This window comes from Hylobates moloch, unplaced genomic scaffold (assembly GCF_009828535.3).
Source record: "Hylobates moloch isolate HMO894 unplaced genomic scaffold, HMol_V3 SCAFFOLD_14, whole genome shotgun sequence".
NCBI lineage: Eukaryota > Metazoa > Chordata > Mammalia > Primates > Hylobatidae > Hylobates > Hylobates moloch.
The window spans coordinates 11,219,058-11,244,210 of NW_026652289.1; the positions used below are offsets into that span (position 1 = coordinate 11,219,058).

Sequence of the window (25,153 nt, forward strand, 5' to 3'; positions counted from 1 at the left end):
AGGGAGGTCAGGTTATAAAATGAAGTGGTTAAGAATTTGGGCTTTATGGGCAAGCCAGTGGAGTTCTTAAGCCTTCAGTGAGCTACAGAGCCTTGCTGAACCTCACTTTCCTCTTCTGTAAAATGGGGATAATAATGAGAGCTTCTTTTTAAGATCAAGCCAAATGATGCTATGTGCCTGATGCAGAGAATGAAGGCAGGAAATGTTAGTGATCCCCAGTAGGGCATCCCTGCTTTCATCCTTGGCTACTGCTCCAGTCCCCTCTAGATGACCTTCTCTGCATGGTGGTTTCTAGGTGGGGTTTTAAGGTAGTTCTCTGCAGGCTATCCTGTGATCACTGCAGCTTTTGTGGCAGCCTTCCCCGTGGTCCTGGCCACAACCTCGTGGCATCTGGGTCACCTTCTGGAACCATTCCCCATGCTGCATCAACTTTCCCAAAGTCCTTGAGTGGATGGAGCTCTGCAGATAATCACCATGCCCACCAGGGGCAGCCCACCAGGATGTGGTGTTCCTCGTCTGCTTTTTCCCTTCCTTCCATTTGCTGTGCTCGGTGACTCCCTCCAGATCTGACTGCATTTTTCCCCAGAGGGCCCTCTCAGCTTTTTCTGATCAAGACTTTCTGGCCGTGCCTACACTTGGGAGACTGTGGGACTTGATAACAGACCCTGATTCTTCTTTATGAGTGAAAAGCAGGCCATAGACACAGACAGGACCACACAGGTCTAAGGAATGACTGTGAGCTCTTCTTAGGTTTCCAGAGTAGGAATGTCAACCTGGACATTCCTACATTAATGTAACCCTGCATTAAACGGAACATAAACACCAAAGCAAGTTCGTTCTCCACAGAGGACCAAAGAGGAAGCAGGCTTGAATTATGGCAAGGTGCCTGGCTGGGAGGGAGGCAGTTGTTAGGTGTAAGAAAATCGACCTTGAGGGTAACTAAACTTAGAGAAAGATTCCTTCAGGAGGCTGTAGAATCACTATCTTTAGAACTAGAAGCAACAGCCGTCTCTTGGACAGTTCAAATGCCGACCAGCCTGAAGGAGCCGAAGCCAGGTGACCCTGGGTATACCCTCTGCTTCTCTTATTTCCTCATGCATAAAGAAGGCTGGGTTTTGCCTCACTGCCAGCATTTCCTGTAACAGTCAAAGAAATAACAAAGTTATTGAGCTTCAGAAAACAAATGGTGGCGACTCTGACTTTTAAGAATTGGCAGTCAGAGGGAAAAAAAGATGTCTATGCAATTGTGACGGTCTGGCTGTATATACAGTTTACTCTGCCCCTGCTGTTTTATAACTTAAGAAAACAGTTGTTATATGGAGAAGCACCCTCTGAGAAGACAGAAGGGATTTGCGCCAAAGAAGCATCCATTTTTACACAGTCTTCCCTGCCAAATGGAATTTGGGGCCTGGGGAAAAACTAAATGCATGGAATAAGCATAAGTATGATATATAGAGGTACAATAGCCCCAGGTAGAAAGTCTCACATTTCACAAGGGACTTCTAGAAAAAAGCCAAGTGCATGCAGACTCCCAGGGTGACTTGGGGACTTGGTTAATGCTGACTTTTCTATTTGCCCTGTGAAGCAATAGGGGCCATCACTGCTAATTTTAGTATGCTGGTTTCTTATTGTTTGAACGTCTTCATTCAGGGTGGGAACTTCTCTATAGTAAGCTTTGCTCACAGTTGCTTTCCAGTGTAACATAAAGAGAGGACACTGCATGTAAATCAGGATGCCCAGATGTTGCCAGATCTCTGGATGAATAAGACCTCCCGAGTCCCCTCCATGATTACGGTGCAATGAATTCTGAGAAATCCTGGCAAAACGGCCCTGGCATTGCCAAGGCCAAATTGAATCATTTTGGAAGATTCTCTAGTTTCATAAATTCAAAGACAATGAGAGCTAGGAGGGGCCTGAGAAGAGCCTTTAGGATCATCACCCCGTAGGTAAGGGAAATCAGCCCCAGAAAAATGAAACGGTTTGCCTAGCTTTAAAAGAAATAGTTGATGATGAAGCGTTAACAGAATGAAGAGTTCCTGATGTCTACTTCTGTGCTGTCCTTCATTTATCTACCTGTCCATTCATCTGTTCATCTCTCCATCCATACCATACTGTCTGTACATCATCTATTTCTTACAGACTTTTTGACCTGGCCTCAGTATCCTCACATTTAAAATGAGGAGTTGGCTTATATGATTGGCTGGCATATTTGGCTCAGCTCAAAGACTGTCTATTATAGAAGGGCAAATGGTAGTGCCTCATTGCAGGCATGGAGCCTTTGACTTGACGTATGCGTGCAAGCTTAACTAAATAAAGTAGTTATTTGGCATTTGGATGGACAAACTGCCATTCAACCTGCCATTCCGCTGATTAAGTTAAGGACTGAGAATGAGAAGCTGTGCCACAGCTCGTCTGTTGGTCATGCCGATGGGTAAACTTGATGCATCCCTCCCCTCTTCCAGGGTTTTCAGTGGTGAAGCTGTAGCCAAAACTATACGCCAAAGAGAATTTAAAGTGTTTTTCGTTTCAGATGGTTTCTTGCTCTTTTATAGTAATGGACCTGCCCCTTAGAAAATCAAAACTTGTTTTTCTCATATTCCGTAGGATTTTAAGAAATATCTTAGAGTAATATAGAAATTATTAATTGTTGAAAAATCAACTTTATCACGGAGCAAGAGCGCTATCAAAAGGTATCCTCTGCCTGGAATGGGTTCTTACCAGCACCAAGGTGGGCTGTGTTTTCCATTAGCACATAGAGCACTTAGTAGCTTGTTGATATACTGAGAGTGTCTCCTCCTTAAGCACAAAAGATAGAGTGAAAGGATTTTTCAAGAAAAGGATATGTGAGAGTTTTTTGTTTGTTTGTTTGTTTGTTTTTGAGACAGAGTCTCACTCTGTTGCCCAGGCTGGGGTGCAGTGGCACAATCTCGGCTCACTCCAACCTCTGCCCCCTCTCCCAGGTTCAAGCAATTCTCCCGCCTCAGCCTCTGGAGGAGCTGGGACTACAGATGCCCACAACCACTCCCAGCTAATTTTTGTATTTTTAGTAGAGACAGGGTTTCACCACGTTGGCGAGCCTGGTCTCGAACTCCTAACCTCAAGTGATCTGCCCACCTTGGCCTCCCAAAGTGCTGGGATTACAGGCATGAGCTACTATGAATGGCTGAGAGTTGTTTTTTTAATGTATGTTTTATATTTCTAGGATCTAATGAAAAACTCCAGCTCTCAGCTCACACATCTGTAATTTAGTTGTCTCTATGCTAATACTCAGATCCCAAAGCATCTTCTCTACAGAGATTTCATTAAATTTGAATGCAGGAATTGGTTCAATGCCATGGGGGGAGATATTTTGCCAAGGAGAGGTTGAGGAGAGTGAGCAGTGGGGACCCTAACTGACCCATCTTGGGGGGCTGGTCCTGGTGGTATGGATTGGGCAGCCTTTACCTGTCTGGTCAGGTGTTTGTTACATCTGGAACATTGGGAAACTAAATTAAAAATCAAAAAGGTTAATTAATGTATTGGCCATTTCTGAGATAACTTCTGTCTGTCCCCAGGCTTAAGGAGTCTTTCACGTGACTGTGTTCTGCTTGAGCTCTTGATTTGTTGTTGTTGTTGTTGTTGTTTAATTAAATATAGTTGTTTCTATTTTAAAAGTGAAAGAGCTGGCTGTAATTTTGGAAAGGTAGAACCCAGCAGATGCCGGGAAGTACAAGCCTGGAGGGAAGGACAGGCCTCTGCAGCTGCCCCCCTCCTCACAGGCAAGGATGACCATGTCTAGAGCTCACGGGATTCCTTTTGGGTGGAGGCGGCCTTGCCTCTGCTCTCTGGGCAGCCCGTCCTTGAGGATCAGGCCGTTAATGTAGAGTCTGTGATATGGTCTGTTTAAGGGTGGGGCTTCTAGCATCCACACATCAGGTGACATCTGGGATACTGGCTTAGAGGGCAGCTAGGGAGTAAGGTAAAATGTGCAGCTTTCTTTTTTCTTTTTATTTTGAGGTGGAATCTCACTCTGTCGCCCAGGCTGGAGTGCAGTGGTGCGATCTTGGCTCACTGCAACCTCCACCTTCCAAGTTCTAGGGAGTCTCCTGCCTCAGCCTCCTGAGTAGTTGGGATTATAGGCATCCACCACCATGCCTGGCTAATTTTTTAATTTTTTTCATAGAGATGGCAAGGTGGAGCCATTACTTACAAACTGTAGAGTGCTTCCTGAGGCACTAGCTTTCTTTCTGACTGATTTTTTTTTTAGAGGGAGTTATAGTTAAAATAGGTTGATCGAAGGGCCTAATCTTCACTCAGCTGCTTTTTAAAGTACTTGGTTGAGATCATGTCATATGAGTATAATTCTTCTATGACTTTGAAATATAGCAAACCTATTAAATATGTGAACATGAGAAATAGGATCTTTATATATGGAGAATGTGCTTTAAGTGAAGAAGAGAAATGCATGAAAAGTACCTGTGGGCCAGGCGCAAGGGCTCCCGCCTGTAATCCCAGCACTTTGGGAGGCCAACGCGGACAGATCACGAGGTCAGGAGTTGGAGACCAGCCTGGCCAACACAGGAAAACCCCATCTCTACCAAAAAATACAAAAATTGGCCTGGTGTGATGGTGCACGCCTGTAGTCCCAGCTCCTCAGGAGGCTGAGGCAGGAGAATCAGTTGAACCCAGGAGGCGGAAGTTGCAGCGAGCCAAGATGGTGCCACTGCACTCCAGCCTGGGTGACATGTCGAGTGAGACCTTATCTCAAAAAATAAGGAAAGAAGGAAGGAAGGGAAGGAACCAACCTATAAACTGATGCTGATAATGGACCTAAAAATAATTGCTCTTACGATTAACACCTAGTTCACAATGTTATTTTCTCTTAATCATAAAAATACTCGATAATAGCAATAGCTAACATTAAATAGTGTTATTTGCCCAACACTGTTCACAGTGCTTCACGCATATTAATTTATATAATCTTCAAAAAACAGGCAGGGAAATTGAAGAAAAAATAAATCGTATACCTTGCCCAAGGTCACACAACTAGTAAGCCAACATGTAAACTAAGGCGTCCAGACGCTGGCACGCACCGACGCCAGGGTCTGTTTTTAAGAACTGCGCTGGCCGCTTTTTGAGCTTCATGGTAATGTAATTCCTGTATTTTTTATTAGGAGAGTTTATCAATAAAGTTCTGGGTCACATATGGTTTTCTTCAAGAAAGCAGAGCCCTGTTGCTTTGGCATTCATCATTTGTTTGTACTGACAGGAGGAAATCAGTGTTTTCCCCGGCAGGGCTGCAGGAAGTACCCTCCCCTCCCGCACCTCCCCGGAGTTCATCATACACAGCCACGGCCACGCTGGTCACAGGTGGCAGCAGTTGATTCTGCTTCTGTCACCAGGGTCTACTTGGGGACCTGGCATGAAGGGGGACCCGACCCCGGGGTGTTGTACAACATAGACCTCTTCTTCCGGTGTTGGCCTACACGAAAGATGGGTAAAGTGGAGTGACCTGCAGAGTGGTGGTCCAAGTCCAGGTCCCCCTTTAACAAAGGGTTTCCTAGAGGGCCCGTGTGCACGGCACGTAGCCGCTGGGGGGATGAAAAGATGTGTCACTCTTTGCTCTTGAATGGTTATGAAAATGTCAGATGGTTTTATGAATCTGTGATCTCAGGATTGTAATTACCAATCCACAATCGCATTGCTCACTGGGAATTGCTTCAAGCATATTTTCCAGGTAGTGAACGATGAGCTACTTAATTCCTTGGACTTGGACTTTAGTTCTTCCTAGATGCAATCCTGATCCACACAGGAATTAGAAAGTAATTCTTCCTCCCCTCCCACCTAAAGCAGGAGCAAGGCAGAGGCTCAAAGAGGAGGAAAATGCTGTCCTTACTCATATCCCCTCCTCCCCACTTTGAAAGGCATTTCAGGCCAAGCTGAAAGTTCTGGGGGACTTTCCCCCTGGTACTTTAATTCCTTCGGTGTTAAGCTCCTCAACTACCTGATGACTTGGCAAAGGCAGTTTTTAAAGCATTAATAATAATCGTGCCTAAACGTTTCTAGCGAATTTTAGAATGTATTTCTGTTGAATAGTAGTATCAAACCAGACCAAGAAGAAGAATTTTACATGCATACAGATTTCCTTGACCCTAGAGTGGAGGTTAAGGTCTGAAAGGGCCCCTGGGGTGAATGGGAACCTAAGAGGACCGTGAAGAGAATGGGCTTCTGTCCCAGAAGTGGCGGTAACCCACCTGGTGCAGCTCTGAGTGAGCTGGCGTGGCCTGTGTATTCTTGGTAACTTTTCCCATCTTACACAGAAACCACTGAGGTTTTTTGTGTGTGGTTGTTGTTCTGTTTTGTTTTGTTTTTTTGAGACAGAGTCTTGCTCTGTCGCCCAGGCTGGAGTGCAGTGGCGCGATCTCAGCTCACTACAACCTCCACCTCCCGGGTTCAAGCGATTCTCCTGCCTCAGCCTCCCGAGTAGCTGGGACTACAGGTGTGTGCCACCATGCCTGGCTAATTTTTTGTATTTTTAGTAGAGATGGGGTTTCACCGTGTTAGCCAGGATGGTCTCCATCTCCTGACCTCAGGTGATCCACCCGCCTTGGCCTCCCACAGTGCTGGGATTAAAGGCATGAGCCACTGTGCTCGGCCGCCACTGAGATTTTTTAAGATGGCATTTGTATCGCTGTAGAAAGAAAACGAAATAAGAGTTCCTTCCAGGTAATGTGAAAACCCAAAGAGATGATCTAGGCACCTTCTCAGTCCAATGTGGGAGCAGAGAAGAGGGAAGAAACTTACACCATTACATCGAATTTCTCTTTCTGTCTGGACCCTCACAAAACCATATCACTAATTTGAATGCCACACCAGTGAGGTCAGGATCTAAACTAATGTATTGCAGTCCTTGTTAGAATTCATTATATGACGTGCCATAAGAAAAAAAATCCTGTCTGCATTTAGGCTTCTGTTTCTTAAGCTTCAAACATGTAAAAAGGTTTCTGGATCCTGAATTTAGGGACCTGGGTTTTCACACTGGTGCCACCAGGCCAGTGGGAGTGAACTTGAGCAATTATCTTAAATACTTTGGTCTTCATTTTCCTCTTCTGTTGAACCAGGCAATGGGACGAGATAATCTCTAAATTAGTTCTCATGCAAAAGGGGTAACAAAATATGGTCAGCAAAATAAAGCTGTAAGTTCGTTCCCATAAACTGGCCCCTTAGAGGCCGAGGCCTCCTCTTCCCTGGGCAGTGCCATCCTAAATCACATCAGGCAGATCCACATGCACTCAGGTGGCACATGAGATAGACGTCGTTTTTTTGCTATAAAACTTTTAAAGGCTTTCTAATTTGTTCTGAAATTCTCTGGCTATAAGTGGCTGCCCTGCCTTCTCTGCCACCAGTATGTAATCAAGACTAGGGGTTGAGGTCTCCATTTTGGCACTTGCTAACACTATGGGAACCGATTCCTGGGGGAGCAGCTGGTCTGACTGAGCCTCTCTAAAACGGGGACAGTGGTAGTACCACTGTCACATCACTGGAAGGCTGAATGCAGCAGCCTCTGTGGCTTAGAACCATGCCTGGCACACAATACATATTCAAAAGAAGACAGGTGTAATTCAAATTTAGTCTTGAAATCCTTTTGGAAATGAGAAAACTTTAACCAAAAAAGATCTGTGGCTCCTAAATTTAAAAATTCATGAAGTTGCCATAATGGTACACTTTTTTTTGACGTTTAATTAAACATTTATAAGTTTTTATTTTTTTTTCTGGATTTCGTTTTGTGTTGAGACCCAGTACAATTTCTTTTCTAGTATATTTATGGGCCCTGGAACACTCTGGGCACTGTTCCTAAGTCACTAATGGGTAAAATGGCCTTGCCCCCAAATGTTGCACTTTGTGAAAAAGTCAGAAAGAAAAATCACGTCTAGGTAACATCAAACGTCAGTGCTTAAGATCTAACACGTGGGTCCTGTTCAGTAGAGGCATGACACAGCTACAGAGGTCTCCTCCACACTGTCCTAGAAATGTGACGTGAAATGTAGCAGGTGTCTTGGGGTCGGAATTCTTGTACTAGGCAAATGCAGCGCATCTCCCAAGGGTGCCTGGGATCTCTCACTGCAGCCAAGCTTTGCAAGCACAGAAACATGGCCAGCCACCCACTGAGTTTCCTAAATCAATGACCAGCACTGGAGACCCTTCCATGTGTGCAAGGCAGCTCTGCCTGCTGCCTGTGTCCTTTGGGGGTCTAATGGGGCAGTCCCTGCCTGGGATGGTCAGGCCTTGTCATTGGGTGCATGTCTCCCATGGGGATGGGTGGACCCACAGCTTTCAGATGGATTGCGGTTGGCAGTCACAGCATCCCAGCACATTAAAATACATCGACTCTTGTGCTTTCAGGTAGATTTAGTATTTTTTTCATACTCTAGCCACTTTCCATTTTTCATTTTGAAAAATTTCTCCTTGAGTTTTCTCAAAGACTTCGGGTCTTTTTTGTTGTTTTTTTTTTCCTGTAAGCCATATAACTAGGAAAGGCATTAGTAAGAATTTGATACACTGAGTCTCATGGAACACCACTACTACCACCAAAATAATAATAGTAATAATAATAATTCCACTTTAGCTTAAATAAGTAAAGGTACCCCCTTACACCATATCTGCGTTTAAATTCATTTGAGCTGATTGGCAATTTCTGTGTTCTCCTGTTCATTGCATATTCTTTTTCTTTAAAGGCAACTTTTAGAGAAGGTTTGCTTTTTTTTTTGCTATCAAAGTATTAATTATGAAAAGTTGGCAATACAGAAAGGGTAAATTAGGTATAATTTAGTACCGTACATTATGGCTATATTATCAGACATATCAGAAGCCATACCGTACATTATGGCTATATTATCAGACATATCACAAGCCGGTGACATTTGGTTAGATGTGAAATTCCTTTTTTTTTTTGAGACGGAGTCTGGCTCTGTCACCCAGGCTGGAGTGCGGTGGCGCAATCTCGGCTCACTGCAAGCTCCGCCTCCCGGGTTCACGCCATTCTCCTGCCTCAGCCTCTCCGAGTAGCTGGGACTACAGGCGCCCGCCACCACGCCCGGCTAATTTTTTGTATGTTTTTTTAGTAGAGACGGGGTTTCACCGTGGTCTCGATCTCCTGACCTCGTGATCCGCCCGCCTCGGCCTCCCAAAGTGCTGGGATTACAAGCGTGAGCCACCGCGCCCGGCCTCCTTTTTTATAGTATGATTGACACATGGTATATTTTCATCAACTTCTATGTGTAAATTATCCGTATCACTGGTAAAATTTGCATCATGAATAGCCAAATATTCTGGATTCACATTCATAGGTGAAAGCCAAGCTAAAATATATAAAAAACATATTTTTATATAAATATATAAAAAATATATAATATATAATATATAAAACATATATAATAATTATATATTTTCATATATAATATATAATATATAATATATTATATATTATATATTTTATATATAATATAAATATATAATATATTTTATTTATATATAAATATATATATAACACATATTTTATATATACTATATAATACATATATTTTATATATACTATATAATACATATATTATATATAATACATATACTTTATATATATAATATATAATACATATACTTTATATATATAATATATATAATACATATATTTTATATATAATATATAATACATATATTTTTATATATAATATAAAATATATATATGTACCCAAAGCAAAGTTCTTTTCTGTTTGCCTTTACAAAAAGTAACACAATAGAATCAATCTACCAACTCTCTAGACACCTAGAAAGTTATTTAAAGGCAGTACATTCGTTTGGTATTTTCATGATATGCATATACTTAGTTTCCATTAATTATTGACAAAAACCCAGACTGCTATTGAAATCTTTCAGTGTACTTCCATATACTGAAATGTCGAACATTTGATACTTTGTTTGATTTTGTATTTGTTTTTGTTCACCATGGCTTGAAAGTCATATTCTGATTATTTAAAATAAAGAGTAAACATTTGAAATAAGTTCCTAGATACTGCATAGATTTATGGCCCTTTGAATATTTTCCTGGTACCACCTTATTTTCACTTACCTTTGAAGTGGTTGTATGATATTTCCAGTTCATTCATTTGAAAGAGCTAGGAGAAGTATGCGGAGCCACATCCCACGTGCCTCTTGGACACTGTTCACCAGGCATAGCCCAGTGTTTCAAAAGTGAACCAGGGGGCTGGGCGCGGTGGCTCACGCCTGTAATCCCAGCACTTTGGAAGGCCGAGGTGGGCGGATTACCTGAGGTCAGGAGTTCGAGACCAGCCTGGCCAACATGGTGAAACCCTGTCTCTACTAAAAATACAAAAATTAGCTGGGCATGGTGGCAGGCGCCTATAATCCCAGCTACTCAAGATGCTGAGGCAGGAGAATCACTTGAACTCGAGAGGCAGAGGTTGCAGTGAGCGGAGACTACTCTATTGCACTCCAGCCTGGACAACAGAGTGAGACTCTGTCTCAAAAAATAAAGTGAACCAGGGTGCTCAGGGAGCCTCAGTGAGTGAGAAAGGAGTTTGGAGCTTCAAGTCTAAAACTGCATTTCACAGTTTTCCCATCTGTAGAATGGACTGCATGATACCTCCCTTGCTAGGGAATGTGAGGATTAAAAGAGATAGCCTGAAAGGCGAGCTGGAGCAGTGGCTGGTGGCGAAGCTCCAGAGCTGGCTTCCTGATTCAGCCCGGCCTCCCCTTCGGAATCAGATTAACCTCCCCATGCTCAGCCTCCTCGGGTATAAAACCAGGAGTATGATATCCCTCTGTTGGGGATTATTGTGCGGATTGAATAAAATAATTCATGTTAGGGCATAGCACCGTGCTGGGCACAGAAGTGCTCCTTAAAGATTAGCTTCTATTACTAAAGCACGTGTTCTAGACAGGTAGGCCCCTTGACCATGTCCCAAAGACCTTATGAGAGGAAACAAATGGAATTCTGTTCAAGTGGGGCCCAAATATTTACCATTGCCAAGTTACTTAAAAAAAAAAAAAGAAAGAAAAAAAAAAACTTGGCAGATTTGACCCTCACGATACAGTACAATAAGGGTTTTTTCTCTTTTCCTTCCATACTACCTCTTATTAATTCCAATTACTGCATCACTGAACTGGCTTCAACAAATGTATTCCTCATTGAAACATAACCCTGTTAACCATGTTGCCCTACTTCCTTGAGGGAGAGGTGATCTTTTTCCAATTAAAGGTTTTATCAAAATGCGGTTCTGCTTCTTAACATGAAGCGCCTATGCTGTTGTGTGACCTGCAAAGCTCTTAGCATCTAGAAGCTTCCCCTGGGTCATCTATAAGATGGGAATAATACTATGAGTTCTGCGTACTACACAGGGTTCTTTAGGACACATTGAGATAATATATATCAATGTGCTTTTTAAGTAGTCTGTCAATTAGATAATATAAACATAATTAGATAATTAAAAAATAGAAAATCTATTATTGTTTTGCATGTACTATATTAAAATCTTAGGGATTTTAAATAAAATTAATTGATTTCTTGAAAGTAGATATTATCTCATCATGTCTTTCAGGATTGGTGAGAAGAAATTAAAGAGAAAAAAATTGAAACATTTAAATCAGACCCCACCGTGAATCCATACTTTTAGAAATTGTATCTTTTCCATTAGCATATCTTAATGTTTTCCCTACCTACAACTAGATACCCTTTTTAAATGTTGGAAACAAAAGAAGTAAGTAACCTTGGCAAATAGTTGAGAACTGAGTTTTATTTGAATATACTTTTCTCTTGCAAGACCAAATACAGTTTTTCTTCTAAAACTCTGTTATTCCGTTTTCTTTCAATGAAATGCTCACAGAACCAGAAGGCTTGGGAAGAGGCTCAGAGCACCTAAGAGTTGCTAAGTCCGTATTCCGTTTTTCCCGTGGCTTTTTATATACGCTGCTCCCCTGAGATTTCTGGATTTGATTTCAGGGAGGTGAAATGTTACACCCCTGAGTCTCAGTGCCAGTTTCCCAGGACAAGTCAAAAACTGCAGCTGCTTGGAGGTGAGAATCTTCCAAGGCTCCAGAGGCCAGCTCGCTGTCCTGTTCATTTGCTGACATGCTGCCGGGAGCAGCTTCAGAGAAACCCGTTCTATTCTTTGGGTGATTCAGCCAGTCTCAAAATAAATAGGTAGCCGAGTGCAGGGAGAAAGAACTGGAAACCACTGAAATTTGAGTCTTGAGGGCTGGTCTGTTCTCGGGAGCTGCTCTATTGAACTCTAAAAGGAATCTTGAGCCCTGGGCGAGGGAGCGGCCTGACCTGGTGGAAAGACTGCGGGCCTGCCAGTGGAGTCTCTGTCTGGCCCTGCCTAGCTCAGTCAATCTCAGCAGCTCATGTCTCCTCTTAGACCCTCAGGTTCCTCGTCTACAGAAGGAGAAAGAAGAGGAGATTGAATGATTTTTAAGGTCTTTATCAGCTTCTAAAAGTTTGATTTGATGTTTGTAGGAGCAATTGTTCTTTCAAAGCACCATCTTCTAACCTCAGGAAGGAAAGCCCAGGGGCCACAGGGGTCAAGACAAAGATTGTGACTGAGAAGGTGGGGGCGGGGCAGGGGGAGAAGGGGGAAGAAGGGAGAATGGATCAACTCATACCCCAGGCCGGGGAAAGAGATGAATGAAGGTCCACACCAGAGTGACATGCTGTAAGTAGGGGAAATCTTCCTAATTAGAGTTCCCATGACTTTGGCAACATTTGGAAAAAAAAAAAAAAAAAAAAAAAGGACATCCTTAAACCCACAAAGTACTCAATTGTCCAAGCCCCAGTATGGCCAGCTTCCCAAAGCTGGCTGGTCAGAGACCTTGGTGTTAATTCCTCAGCCAACTAAAAAAAGATGGTGTGAGTTCTGTTGACTTAATTGTTGGAGTGTTTCTGAGTGGGGCTGCCTCCCTCCTCTGCCTCCTCGCAGTATTATGGGCTATTCTGCATTACCTGCCCTACCTATCTTCACAATCTAGCCGCAAACAGCTTCGGTTGACCACACTACTTCCCTATTGAAAGTTAATACTGTTTGACTCATTCTGTGTTACTAACCTGAAGCCAAAGAAAACAAGGCAGAGAATAACTGGCTTGTACGGAGTTTGGAAAGCTCTCGGAGGCCCCGCTTTCAAAATCCTATACAGTAGCTTTACTATATCTCTGCGCTGCAGCTGCTGAGAAAATGAAGGAAGCAGAAGTGGTTAAAAAAAAAATTGGGGGTGGGGAAGAGACTGGGAAGGGAGTGGGGCGGGGTCCCCCTCCGGCTGGGAAAAGACAGGGTAATCTGCAGCAGTTTATGAGGGCTGTCTCCCTGAGCTGAGGTCTTGCTTTCACACATCAGAGTGTTCGCACAGAAGAGGGACTGTTGACGGAGTGAAAAGGAGAGGAAAGTTCAAAACAGTTGTTGAAAAGGCGCTCTCCTATTGCCTGCATAACACAGAGGAGCTGGGAGGCTGGTCTCACCAGGTCAGGCAGCCATAGGCAGAGACTCAAGGTAGACAGGCCAGGGGGAAGGTGTGTACCTTTCCAATCGGGAAAGGATTGAGGAGGGGGAATGTTGCCGGACAGAAGGCTGTCCTGGGCATCCATCCTTGCCTCCATCCCTGTCTCCATCCCTGGCAAGGATGGAACCTTCCCTTCCTTCATTTCCTAACTGGCTCAAATGTGGTCACCAGGGTGAATAGGAGGCGCTAATGTCTTGGAATAAGCAGACCTTTCCCTCCCAGTGTTACGTGGCAGACAGTGGGAGCAGCATCTTCACCATGCTGTGCTCTGTGGGAGTCCAGGCAAACAGCCACTCGCCCATTCAGGTAACTGGTAGAAGAGGCCTCCCTCCTCACAGATGCCCCTTCTCAGCAGGTGGCTGCTTCTGGCACATGGACAACAGTGCATAGAAGTGAGCCTGATGCCTGAATGAGGCTGTCATGCCACAAACAACCGGAAGCCTTATTTGTGAGGGAGGGTCAACGTTCTGTTCAAAACAACTAGCTGCTGTTGGCTTTTGTACTAGTGACTACTCAGGAGCTGTGAGTGGCCAGGGCGCCCTGTCCTTCTGTACCAGCCAGGGCCTGCTCAGCCATCTGTCCAAGGGCTTTGCGAGGCCAGCCTAGAACTTCAGTTGGCGTCTGTGACAGGAGAGAGGGTCAGAGTCAGATGCTGTTCCCCTGCTGTTGGGAAAGTCCCCGAGGCCCAGGGGGCAGGGCTTTTAGAAATAGGAGGGAATTTCCTTCCCTCTTTTTAGAAGTACAGAGGAGGAGAGATCATCTTCCACACTGCTGGATGAGCATTCCAGAATAAATCTAGTCCAGGAAAGGGGCTCACTCATTCATTCGTTCACTCACTCATTCATTTATTTGTCCAGCATTTATGGAGGCATCACCCAACCTTGGAAGGGCCCTGCATTTACCTCGGTCCTGTCCAAACATGCTCAGTGTCTCTGCCAATTATGCATGAGATCTGCTGCTGCAGGAGGGGAACTGAAATTACTGCAGGGAGGTTAGGAGGCCAGTGTGGAGAGCCGCAGTGCTGGTAACATGCTCACGCAAGCAGTGTGTGTGTGCCTCCTAGATCTTCTTCTCCTGGCCCCCACGACTTGCCTGTCTATCCCAGGGCTAGCCCTGCTGATGCCGAACTCCAAAGCCATGTCAGAAGCTCCAGGCAGCGTTCTGTGAGTCAGTGCCCATCTCTCCACAGTGCGCCACCCGCCACCAACACTTTCTTTCCCTTCTGCAAGTCGCCTTCTCTTTAGAGTCTGTCCCTGGGCAGGGGCTACTCTGATCAACAAATCCATGTCACTGGTGGTTACCACTCTCTGGTTAGTTTTCAGTTACACTTAACTGGGGGTTTCCTTGAGATAAGACCTTAACCTAGGGAGGGTTGCTAATAGTTGGGATTATAGGCTGGTAGAAGAAGAAAAACCTTGAACTTGGGAGCTCTCTGCACCCCTCTTAAGAAACTGCCTCCACTTCCCCCACAGAGGGCTACCTCTGGTCAAGAGCAAAAGCCAGCAGGCGGCTTCTCTGCCCTGAGCTCAAGTTACCTCCTTAGTCACCAGACAGAAATGGACAGTGAGCCCTGGCGACTGGGGATGGCAGATTTAGATTTTGAGTGCTCTGCTTTTAGAAGAGGCCCGAGTCTCATGTGAGTGGGCAAAAAACTCCACTGCTCGTGGCAATGAGCCCTGGACTCAGGGAACAGAATTTTGTTTGGGTTTTTGTCCCGTGAGTCTTGGGCGCATGGTACAGGGAGGGTGGGGAGGGGCAGGCCTGTGTGCGTCCCTGGCTTGAAGTTGTGTTGGTTGTTGATCTTGCCTTGGCCTTGGCCAGCCTTTCCTCTCCATTGACTGTTGTTTGCTACATTTGTCTTGGCCCGTGTCCTGAGGGCTATCACAGAACGGTGTGTGTATGTGAGTGGATGTATGGATGTGTGATGGATGTATATGTATGTATGTGTATATGTGTGTATGTCAGTGTGTGTATGGATGTGTGTGTCCCCATGTCTGTATATCTGCCTGTGTGTATATGCATGTGTGTCCCTGTGTGATATATGTATGTGTGTGTGTATATGTCTCTCCCAGTTTGTATGTGTATGTGTCTGTGCATGTATTAATATGTGTCTGTGACATATGTACATGTGTGTCTGTGTGTATTTATGTGTGTATCCCCATGTGTGTTTTATGTCTGTGTGTCCAGGTGTCTGTGTGTCTGTATGTGTTTACATGCATGCCTGTGTTTGTGTGTGTATGTCTGTGTGTATGTGTGTATATTCATGTGTGTCCATGTGTATCTATAATTTGTTTTGTTTTTCGAGACAGAGTCTCGCTCTGTCGCTCAGGCTGGAGTGCAGTGGTGTGATCTTGGCTCATTGCAACTTCTGCTTCTTGGGTTCTAGGAATTCTTCTGCCTCAGCCACCCAAGTAACTGGGACTACAGGCACGTGCCACCGTGCCCAGCTACTTTTTGCATTTTTCAGTAGAGACGGGGTTTCACCATATTGGCTAGGCTGTTCTCGAACTCCTGACCTCATGATCTGCCTGCCTCAGCCTCCCAAAGTGCTGGGATTACAGGCATGAGCCACCGCGCCCGGCCGCATCTGTATGTTTTTATGTGTATGTCTGTGTCCGTGTTTATGTTTGTCCATGCATGTCTGTATGTGTGTATGTGTGTGCATGTGTGCCATGTGTGTTTTTGTATGTCTCTGTGTGTGTGCGTGTGACAGAGTACTCACTATAAAGAAACAGGAGAAGCTGGTGGACTTTGCTTATGTCAGGGTACCACTCTCAACTCAGCAAAAGAGCCTTTGACCCATTCTTTTTTTATTTTTTACTATGAAAATAAATGAGTTTTCCTGATTGATTTAATTATTATTTTTTTTTTGGAGAGGTCTCCCTCTGTCACCCAGTCTGGAGTGCAGTGGAGCGATCTTGGAGTACTACAGCCTCCACCTCCTGGTTTCAAGAGATTCTCCTGCCTCAGTCTCCCAAGTAGCTGGGACTACAGGTGCGCGCCAACATGCTTGGCTAATTTTTTTATATTTTTAGTGGAGATGGGGTTTCACGACGTTGGCCAGGCTGGTCTTGAACTCCTGACCTCAAGTGACCCACCTGCATCAGCCTCCCAAAGTGCTGGGATGAGCCACCGTGCCCGGACTGACTTAACTTCTAATGAGACAATTCTCCCTGAAACTATGCTCAGTTATGATACTGTACTTTTTCTCAAGAAGTTTTTCTCTAGTTACATTTCAGCTGAAAACTTTAATTACAACTTCCTAACTTCCTTCACCTGAAATGATTTCTACTTTCCCACAACCTAGTGGAGGGTGATTGGACGGCACTAATCATGAAGGACCTGAGTACTCATTCCTTCATTCAGCCAACATTAGTGAGCCTCCTAGGCTCCAGGTGGTTTTGTAGGTGCTGGAGATATGGCTGTGCAGAAAAAATACAAAATCCCTGTCCTTGTAGACCTTATAGTCCCGTGGGTGCAGCAGACCCTGGATAACATTAACATCTGCTATGGAGAAAACCTAAGCCAAAGGGCTAGGGATTGGCTGGACGGGGGACAGTCTGCAACTTAAAAGGGGATCTCCAGGAACTCCTCAGGGAGAAGATGATATTTTAGCAAATACTTAAAGGGTGGGAGGGGTCAGGTCCACAGGGATCTCAGGGAAGAGCTTCCTGAGCAGAGTAAACAGTAAGTGCAAAGGCCCCAGGGCAGTGACACAGGAGCAAGAGCAAGGTGGCCACTGCTGCCGGAGCAAAGAGGGGAGCTCAACCCATCTGCCTTCTAGTTTCAAGTAGGGGGCATTTGCCTTAGAAAGCAGGCTTAAGAAAATGCCACCTGACCTCAGAAACCTTACTTTATGTCACCTGAGAGGCCACTGTAGGACCATGGTTTGGGAAGGCCCAGAGTAGGAAAGCCCCGTGCACAGGTGGACCCAGTGGGTGCTTGCTTTCCTGTTACCACCCACAAGAGTACAAAAGCTCTTTCCAGCCAAAGGCTCTGCTATTCCTGCTGGTGATTCTCTGGGGCTAAAGCATCACCCCTCTAGAAATCCCTGAGTGGGTAGAAGGGATTCCTAGGAAGTGGAGGCACCCTAGGGGACTTGCCAGGATTCATCCACCTCTAGGAGGCTTAGGGCCATGAGCTAGAGGAACGGGGGCCTGCACAGGGAGTGTGGGCGGGATGGGTGACGGGTACTCACCTAGGACTTATGTGCCTCCTGCCACTGATGGAAAAGGTCGGCATTCGGGGCAAATGTATCATTGTTTTCCAACCCAGACAAGAAGCTGGGAAATGAGAGCCTAGATGAGTGTTCCGCAGAGTGGCTTTCTTCCCAGGTGTAGCCTCTGACAACTTCCTAGCAAATTTTAAGGTGGGTTTAATGTCCCACTCCCTCTGGACTCAGCGTTGGGATGATAGAAGGGGAGGGGTGAAAGCAGAATGGAATGTCCCAGTCAGTAGGGTAGCACGAACGGCTCTGTGAAGGCTTAAGGGAGAGAGGAGAGCACCTTTGAATACTAAAGTCCAAGGTCACTCATAACTAACTGTCCAAAGGGTCACTGATGAAACAGCCGGAGGCAGAGGGAGAGTGAATTCTTAAGACACCTCATGCAAAGCTGCTGACCCCCAGTACAGGGAAAGATAGAGCAGGCCAGGTGGGTTCCCAGGCTGGGCGACCTGGTGGGGATCAAGACAGAGCTCTGAGACCAACCTGACAGTTAGACTTGGCACTGGCTTGCAGAGGCCAGATGTCTGCCTGAAAAAAGACAAAAGGGAAAACTTTGAAAGTCGTAATCTCATTAGAAGTTGTTCAAGAAAGACCATGCTTAGAACCAGTTGAGTAGATAATCGCAGCAGATATAATTGCTGTGGATGCTTTTAGAGTCCCTTGGAGTAATCCTTCTTAGTCTCTTAATTCCAGGCTTCCAGATATGGAGCCTCAGTGATGAAGAGACTTGCTCTTGTCCACAGCAAAGTTTGGTAGAAAAGCAGATTTAGAATGGAGAATTCTTAACGCCTACGCTAGCATTCACGTTTCCCTGGGACCATGTTGTTTCTCTAGAGGGGAGGAGGATTGTGGCATCTGTATTAACACCCGGTCCTGTGGGCACTCAGAGAACTTAACTGCTGCGTTTGTGGAACGGAATAAAGGTTCCCTGTAACCCTTCCCTGCCATTCCCCAAAGTCTTTCTATAGATGGCACAGCAGAAGTTACTTCCTACTTGAGAATTGGGAGTTCACCTTAGCAATCAGACTGATTATCATGACAGTGACTCTAACAGAATGTGCCCAGTTATTGTAGGAGACGGAGACAATCGCACATCTGCCCATCTGCAGGGTAGAGTTTGGGCATTTTCAGCTGCTCTGTGTGTATTGAAGAGTTAAAAAAATGCAAAGACGGCCAAATAGTTACCACCAAAAAGAGGCCATCAGTCATTACTCATGAACACAGTCTAAACACAGTTCAGGCATATTTAGTTCGTGTGTTTCTCCCCAGCACACAGCAAATCAGAAGCAGGTAGGAGAAGGGAAGTAATAATGCACATTGGAAGCTTGAGTACCAGGAGGAGCTCTCCCTCTCATGCAGATATTCCCAGTGTGCTCCCTTTATCGGCAGCCTCAGCATCACCTGGGACCTTATTAGAACTCCAAATTCTCAGGCCCTTCACCCCAGACCAACCTACCAAGCTAGAATGCCTGGGTAATTCCACTGCCCACTCAAGCAGGTGAAACACAGCCTCACAGCCTGCAGGTCACAGTGTGGCTGGGGTTGTCTTCTGATTCTACACACACACTGGGAGCAGAAGTGAGATGCTCGAGGCAGAATGCAAAAGTTCAAGTGCTTTCGTGTCTCTGAGATCTAAAACTATGAAGTACTGTGCACTTCTCCACCCTGTTCACTTTGAGTTCACAGAAATGTGTATTTCTAGGTGCACTGAGTGTACATCCTGAGCGTATATGTCCGTGGGTGTTGAATTTCTAGGGGCACTGGGTGTACATCCCGAGCGTGTGTGTCGGTGGGTGTTGAATTTCTAGGTGGACTGAGTGTACATCCCGAGTGTGTGTGTCTGTGGTTGTTGAATTTCTAGGTGCACTGAGTGTACATCCCGGGCGTGTGTGTCGGTGGGTGTTGAGAGCGTGTGTGTTTTCAGACCTGCCCTCTTCCTGTAACTGGCCATGTGAGATTGGGCAAATGACATAACCTCTCTGAACCTCACTTCTCACACATTAGTTAAAAACCAAGGCTGATTTCTCTGGCCATTCTCCAGTTCTGAAGTATTCCAACCTTGTGGTGTTGTCTCAGCTTAACGATATGAGAAGAAATTGGGGTGGGGGAAAGTGAGGCTACCCATAGTTATGTAGCACTGGATGATATATAAGCATGCATGTATAATATGAATTAGAATGTATACTGACATATTATATACCATTATATAGTTTATATTATATAGTTTATATTATATAGTATATATAATATACATGTGTAAATAATATTGAACAATATTTCCCAACATTGAATTCGCCAGCAGATGGTTAGGTTTGCAATTAGGGAGATTTATTTCACCACCTGCAAGGGGCTTCAGGAAGGGTCACATTCAGTACTGTCACTTTGAAATCCTAATGACCCTGCAACCTAAAGGTTAGACTGTGATACCAGGAAAAGTAAGCTGTTCTCTACACACGATTTCTTTTCCATTGTCATAAACAGTAGCAAATCAAAGGAAGAAAACCCCATATTTTTATATCTAGATTCATGTAGTGAGTATCCAATTGACTGGCCAGCATCTTCTGAAATACAGATATCCTTTTAAAATTGACTATATAAAATTCCTATATGCTTTTAGAAGAACCACAATTTTATACATGTATATACAGAGAGATATATATCTTTTTGGTATTATGCTTTTGCGTAGATTTGGCTCAATGGCTCATCATGACAGTCTTCTGAGTATATACCTTCCTCATTTTTCTTCTGAGAATCTATCAAGAAAACTAGTAAACCCGTATCAGAAACATAGGCTAATATGTTGTTGACTGCCAGAAAATTCTTTATTCTCTCTAACCAAAATCTTCCAAAAAATAGTAGTAATTTAACCTTATCTGGCTTCTTTAATGGAAGATCATATATTACATTTATGTTACTTACAGCCACAGATGACAATGGTGTCTTGAAAAAGGCAGCTTGGTTATCAATGAGATAGGCATACCTGCTCAGTTAGTGTGTACAGCAGAAAAGTGAAAGCTGGTCTCACTACCCATCACAAAATATCATAACATTTAAGGATGGCCTAGTGAGCAGCCAACCCCGAAAACAACAGGAACGCCTTTGGAATGAAGTAAAATTTAGCAAATGGCATTGACTTATTTTTATTATATATAATTTTTCCCCTTTTTTGGATTTTTATGACTCTGCATACATAATAAAATTCCCACCAAGTACTTTCTTTTTTTCAAAAATGAGAAAATGGTAATAGAAGAATTTAGGACCCTTTTCAACTCTGCTTAAGATGTCCCATTGCGAAATCTTGATGTGCCCACTACTTTAAGCACCGCCCTGTAAACATTCACAGTTGGTTCCAAACATGCTGAAGAAGCCAAGCTGCCAGCATGCAGGTGTTCAGAGCTGCATCCTGGTTCTACCCAAGGGCTTGACCCAGGGTTGAATTCGCTGTTGCCCTCTAAAGCCCAGTACTCAGTGAGAAAGAAGAAAAGTGAATTGGATAGTAGACATTTTCCATACTCCTCTATTTAACATGCAGGGGGCAAATGAGCCTTTTAACTGAACACAGATACAGGAAACTGAAGACAATAAAGTATTCATTTTCCCCAGCTTGAAAGTTTATATCGGAAGTTCGTATATTTCATGCAAAATATTGCTATTTGGCACATGAGGTCTGATGGTTTCAGAAAGAATTAGATGTTCCTTTGATCTAGCTTATAAGTGCATCCGAACCACACCTTGAATATGATAATGCTTCTCATTTCCCCTGTGCCTTGGTGTTACAGCTCTCCAGCACCGTTGTGAGCCTGAGGGTCAAGACCCCTACCAAGGCAATAACGTTCCTACTTACTCCCAGGAACACACGTGGGGAGAGTGGAATGGGCTCTTCCCCAATCCTCCAGCATTAAACTCAGCCCTGAGACTCCCAGGGCTTAGAAAACAGCTTAGAGTGAAGAATTGTTTTCTCTGAGAGTTATGCCTGAACACTTCTGCTAAAGCAGACAGTCATCAGTTAATCTCTATAAATGACTACAATTTTGGCAGGTATCAGCTGGTATAGAAATTGCTCACAAGTTAAAGCTCTCATTTCTAAGTATATAGTAATGAGGGGGACTAATTAAAAGAAAAAAGAAAAAAAACCTCACGTTGTGCCTGACCACAGGACTGGCTTACCTGGAATGATGATTCCTGTTGGGTGTCTCCGTGGCACAGGTCCCCACGCTTGCTGGCTAAGAGAGACACAACTGGCAAGAGCCTTTCTTCCAAGGCTGGCTGTAGACTCTACCATGTCAAGTGCTGTGTATTCAGAATGACCTCGCTCACATCACTCTCCTGGGTCACCCACTGTCCTTGACACAGTGTTCTTCAAAAATGCCACTAAGTGCCTGAGGAATGTGAAGTTTTGAAATGAGCACAAAACCTGCTGGCAGCCTTTGCCGACTGGCATTATTTCTGAGGCAGATAGAGCTCTCCACAATCATTTTTCCTGCCTTCTTCTTTACCCCAACTCGTAATGCCAGGCATTAGACTGTGGCAGGAGGTTAAAGGGCTGAGTTACTATGTTTTGAATGGTTGTTCCATTGGAATTGTTTTTCTGCAAGAAAACTGCAGATTTTTCAGTTTGATCATCAGGAAGCCAAGGATCTATGGCAGAGATAAGAGGAGGGAGGAGCTAAGGAAGGCTTCATCCAGAGGCACTGAGTCACACCATGAGTGACCAACACAGACTGTTCTAGAAAAAAGACATTGTCATACTTCTGAGGGAAAGGGATGACGGAGGTTGCTCCAAGACCTGGCCCCATGGCCTTTCATCCACAAAGCCAGTGCTTAAAATACTCAGCCGAGAACAGGCCTCCCACATGTGTGCTGAGCCTGCGTGACTCAGGCTGTTTGCGTTCAAGTCCCCTGTTGTGGGCTGGAGCGCTGAATCAGAGTCCAGATTTGCCTTGGTGACATATGACAAGAGGGGCCATTGCATTTGAACTACACAAATATTATGCTTAAGTATTTTTCCTCATTTCGGAGCCAAACAGGTCTTGTTAATGATAAAATCACTGCAATATAGTGGGCCCTTTTTTTCTGGTCTGGAATTTGAGACAATGTCAACTCTGCCAAGGGGCCTGGCAGCAGGAAGAAATGGCCAGCCATGGAGATTTGCAGCCATAATGCAAGTTACACCATTTAATTTTTTAATTGTAGTCATTGGGAGCTGGCCTACAGTGCACTTCTCGTGGTCTGCTCTTACCCCAGGCTGCGGGAGTGGAATCAAGGGGGCCTCTTTCTAGTCTAGGATTGGGTCAGGGCATGTGAAAGAGCACTTTGTGGGGGCAGCGGGCAGGCTGTTTCTCAATCTGGCTTTGGGAACATTTGACAATAGCGAACAGGGGTTGTGCAATTGATCAAGGACTCTTTATTGGAACCATAAGGCTGAGGAAGCAGCAGGAGGCCATTGTCTTTAAAAGAGAAATGAATGGCCCAGGCCTCCTGTGGCTACCTCCCTACCTTGGAGCCTCAGCTTTGCATGACAGGACTGGCTCTGGTTTAAGGACATTTTGAGAAAACCATAGGCCCCAGTCCCCCATGAGTGGCCTCTGCTTGCTGCTTCCTGGTGACAGTTGTTTTGGTGAAGAGCATGATGAGGACACTTACTATCTATATAGACACTGAGGGGCCCACCATCCCACCCTATATAGACACTGTGAGGGATCCACCATCCCACCCTATATAGACACTGAGAGGCCCATCATCCCATCCCACCAGTCCTGAGCCCCCTGGGGAAGCTCACCAGATAAGCTGTAGCTACCTCTGGGCTCCGGTGGGCCTATTCTGCTGGGAATATTGGACAAGACACAGGCGAGGCCTTCCTGTCAATTCCTTCTTGGGGTACATGGGGGAGTCGGCTTTGGGGAAGAAGGAATGCTTGTGAAAAGCCTGTGAGGAGAGGGAGAGGGAGAGGGGCTGAGGATGCCCTGTGTGTACCTGGAAGTCTGACCTCTGCAGACTCTGTGGGTTTGCAGCCATGCCTCATTTCCTCTTGGAAGGGGCACTACCACTAAGCTGCAGGGCCCACTTTGCTGCCTCTAAAATGTGCTGGTGGCTGGGTTTGCAGTAAGGAACAGCCGTTCTAATGTCCCTGGGAGGCAACCTTTCCTGGCTGCCACAGCATAGCCCCTGGCATGTGGCCATGTGCCAACAATTAATGCACCTCTTTCCCTCCCAGCATCACCACCACCACCAAGTTCTGTATCTCACTGAGTTGTGCCCATTGGAAGTGGGTGTAGAGGGTTGGGGAGGGTGCTGAGGCCCAGACTGGGGGAGCACTCTGTGGCCAGGGCGGTGAAGGGGGGCCCATTCTGCTGAGAGGACAGTGGCCCCAAATTCCCACTGGCAGCTAGCCCACCGGGCATATCTCTAGTGAGTCTATGTTGGGGTGAGGGGAAAGACAAGAAAAGCCCCAATTTTAGGAAATCCACAATACTTTTTCTGATCTCTTCCCTCCCTCCTTCCCTCCTCCCATCCCCTCCCCTCCCTGCTCCCCACAATAGGACATCGGCAGAAACTAGATGATCAGACCAAGCCCGGGAGCTTGTCCTTTTCCGAGCGGCTCAGTGAACTGGAGCAGCTGCGGCGCACAGCCATGAGGGTCAGCCCACACCACCCAGCCCCCACGCCCAACCCTCGTGCCTCCCTGAACCACTCCACTGCCTTTAACCCTCAGCCTCAGAGTCAGATGCAGGGTAAGTACCAGACGGAGCCCACTGCCCGCCTCTCCTGCACCTGGGCCACCACCCACAGCTGGACCCCATGTGCACACACCCTCCCAGACCAACTGGGGTTTCCCCTTGATGCTCAGAGAAAGGCCTCGAACCAACAGCACCACCTGGGAGCTGTTGGAAATGCAGAGTCTTGGGCCCCACCCCAGACCCACCGAGTCAGATCTGCACTGTAACCAGATCCCCACAAGGAAAAGCACTGCTACAGAGGGTACGAGGAGCTCTGGGTATGGATATCCATATTGGATAAATAGCTCTCTTGAATTTTTTAAGAGTTGGCTTTGGCTATGCTATTTTTTTACCTACCCATTAGGCTTGAAGACACACACACACACACACACACACACACACACACACACACACGTCAAGCAAAGTGAAGATGGGGACGTTTCAAGTTCTCTCTATTGCCAGATTATTTGTAGGTTTTGTATCTAGTGTTTTTTTTTTTTTTTTTATTAAGAAATAGTAGAAATGTATGGATGCCATCACATCAAGGGTGTTACTTGCAAATCAATATAGAATGCAGGTCCCCCCATCCCATGGGGCTAGCTGGCAATTACTAAAGCACTGTAAGATGCAATAATTGCCTAAGGCCCACTGTGCCAAATTAGATAATACA

The 25,153-nt window shown here is 45.2% G+C and overlaps 1 protein-coding gene across 2 annotated transcripts in view; it reads left to right on the top strand.

Annotated features, from left to right (window-relative positions):
* The window catches only part of RUNX1 (RUNX family transcription factor 1), a 1,082,664-nt gene that overhangs the window by 1,015,625 nt on the left and 41,886 nt on the right, over positions 1–25,153 (top strand). For both annotated transcript variants that reach the window (XM_058427503.1, XM_058427502.1), the window contains one exon: positions 24,307–24,498. In XM_058427503.1, the coding sequence (XP_058283486.1) occupies positions 24,307–24,498 (192 nt within the window). The remainder of the gene's footprint in view (positions 1–24,306; positions 24,499–25,153) is intronic.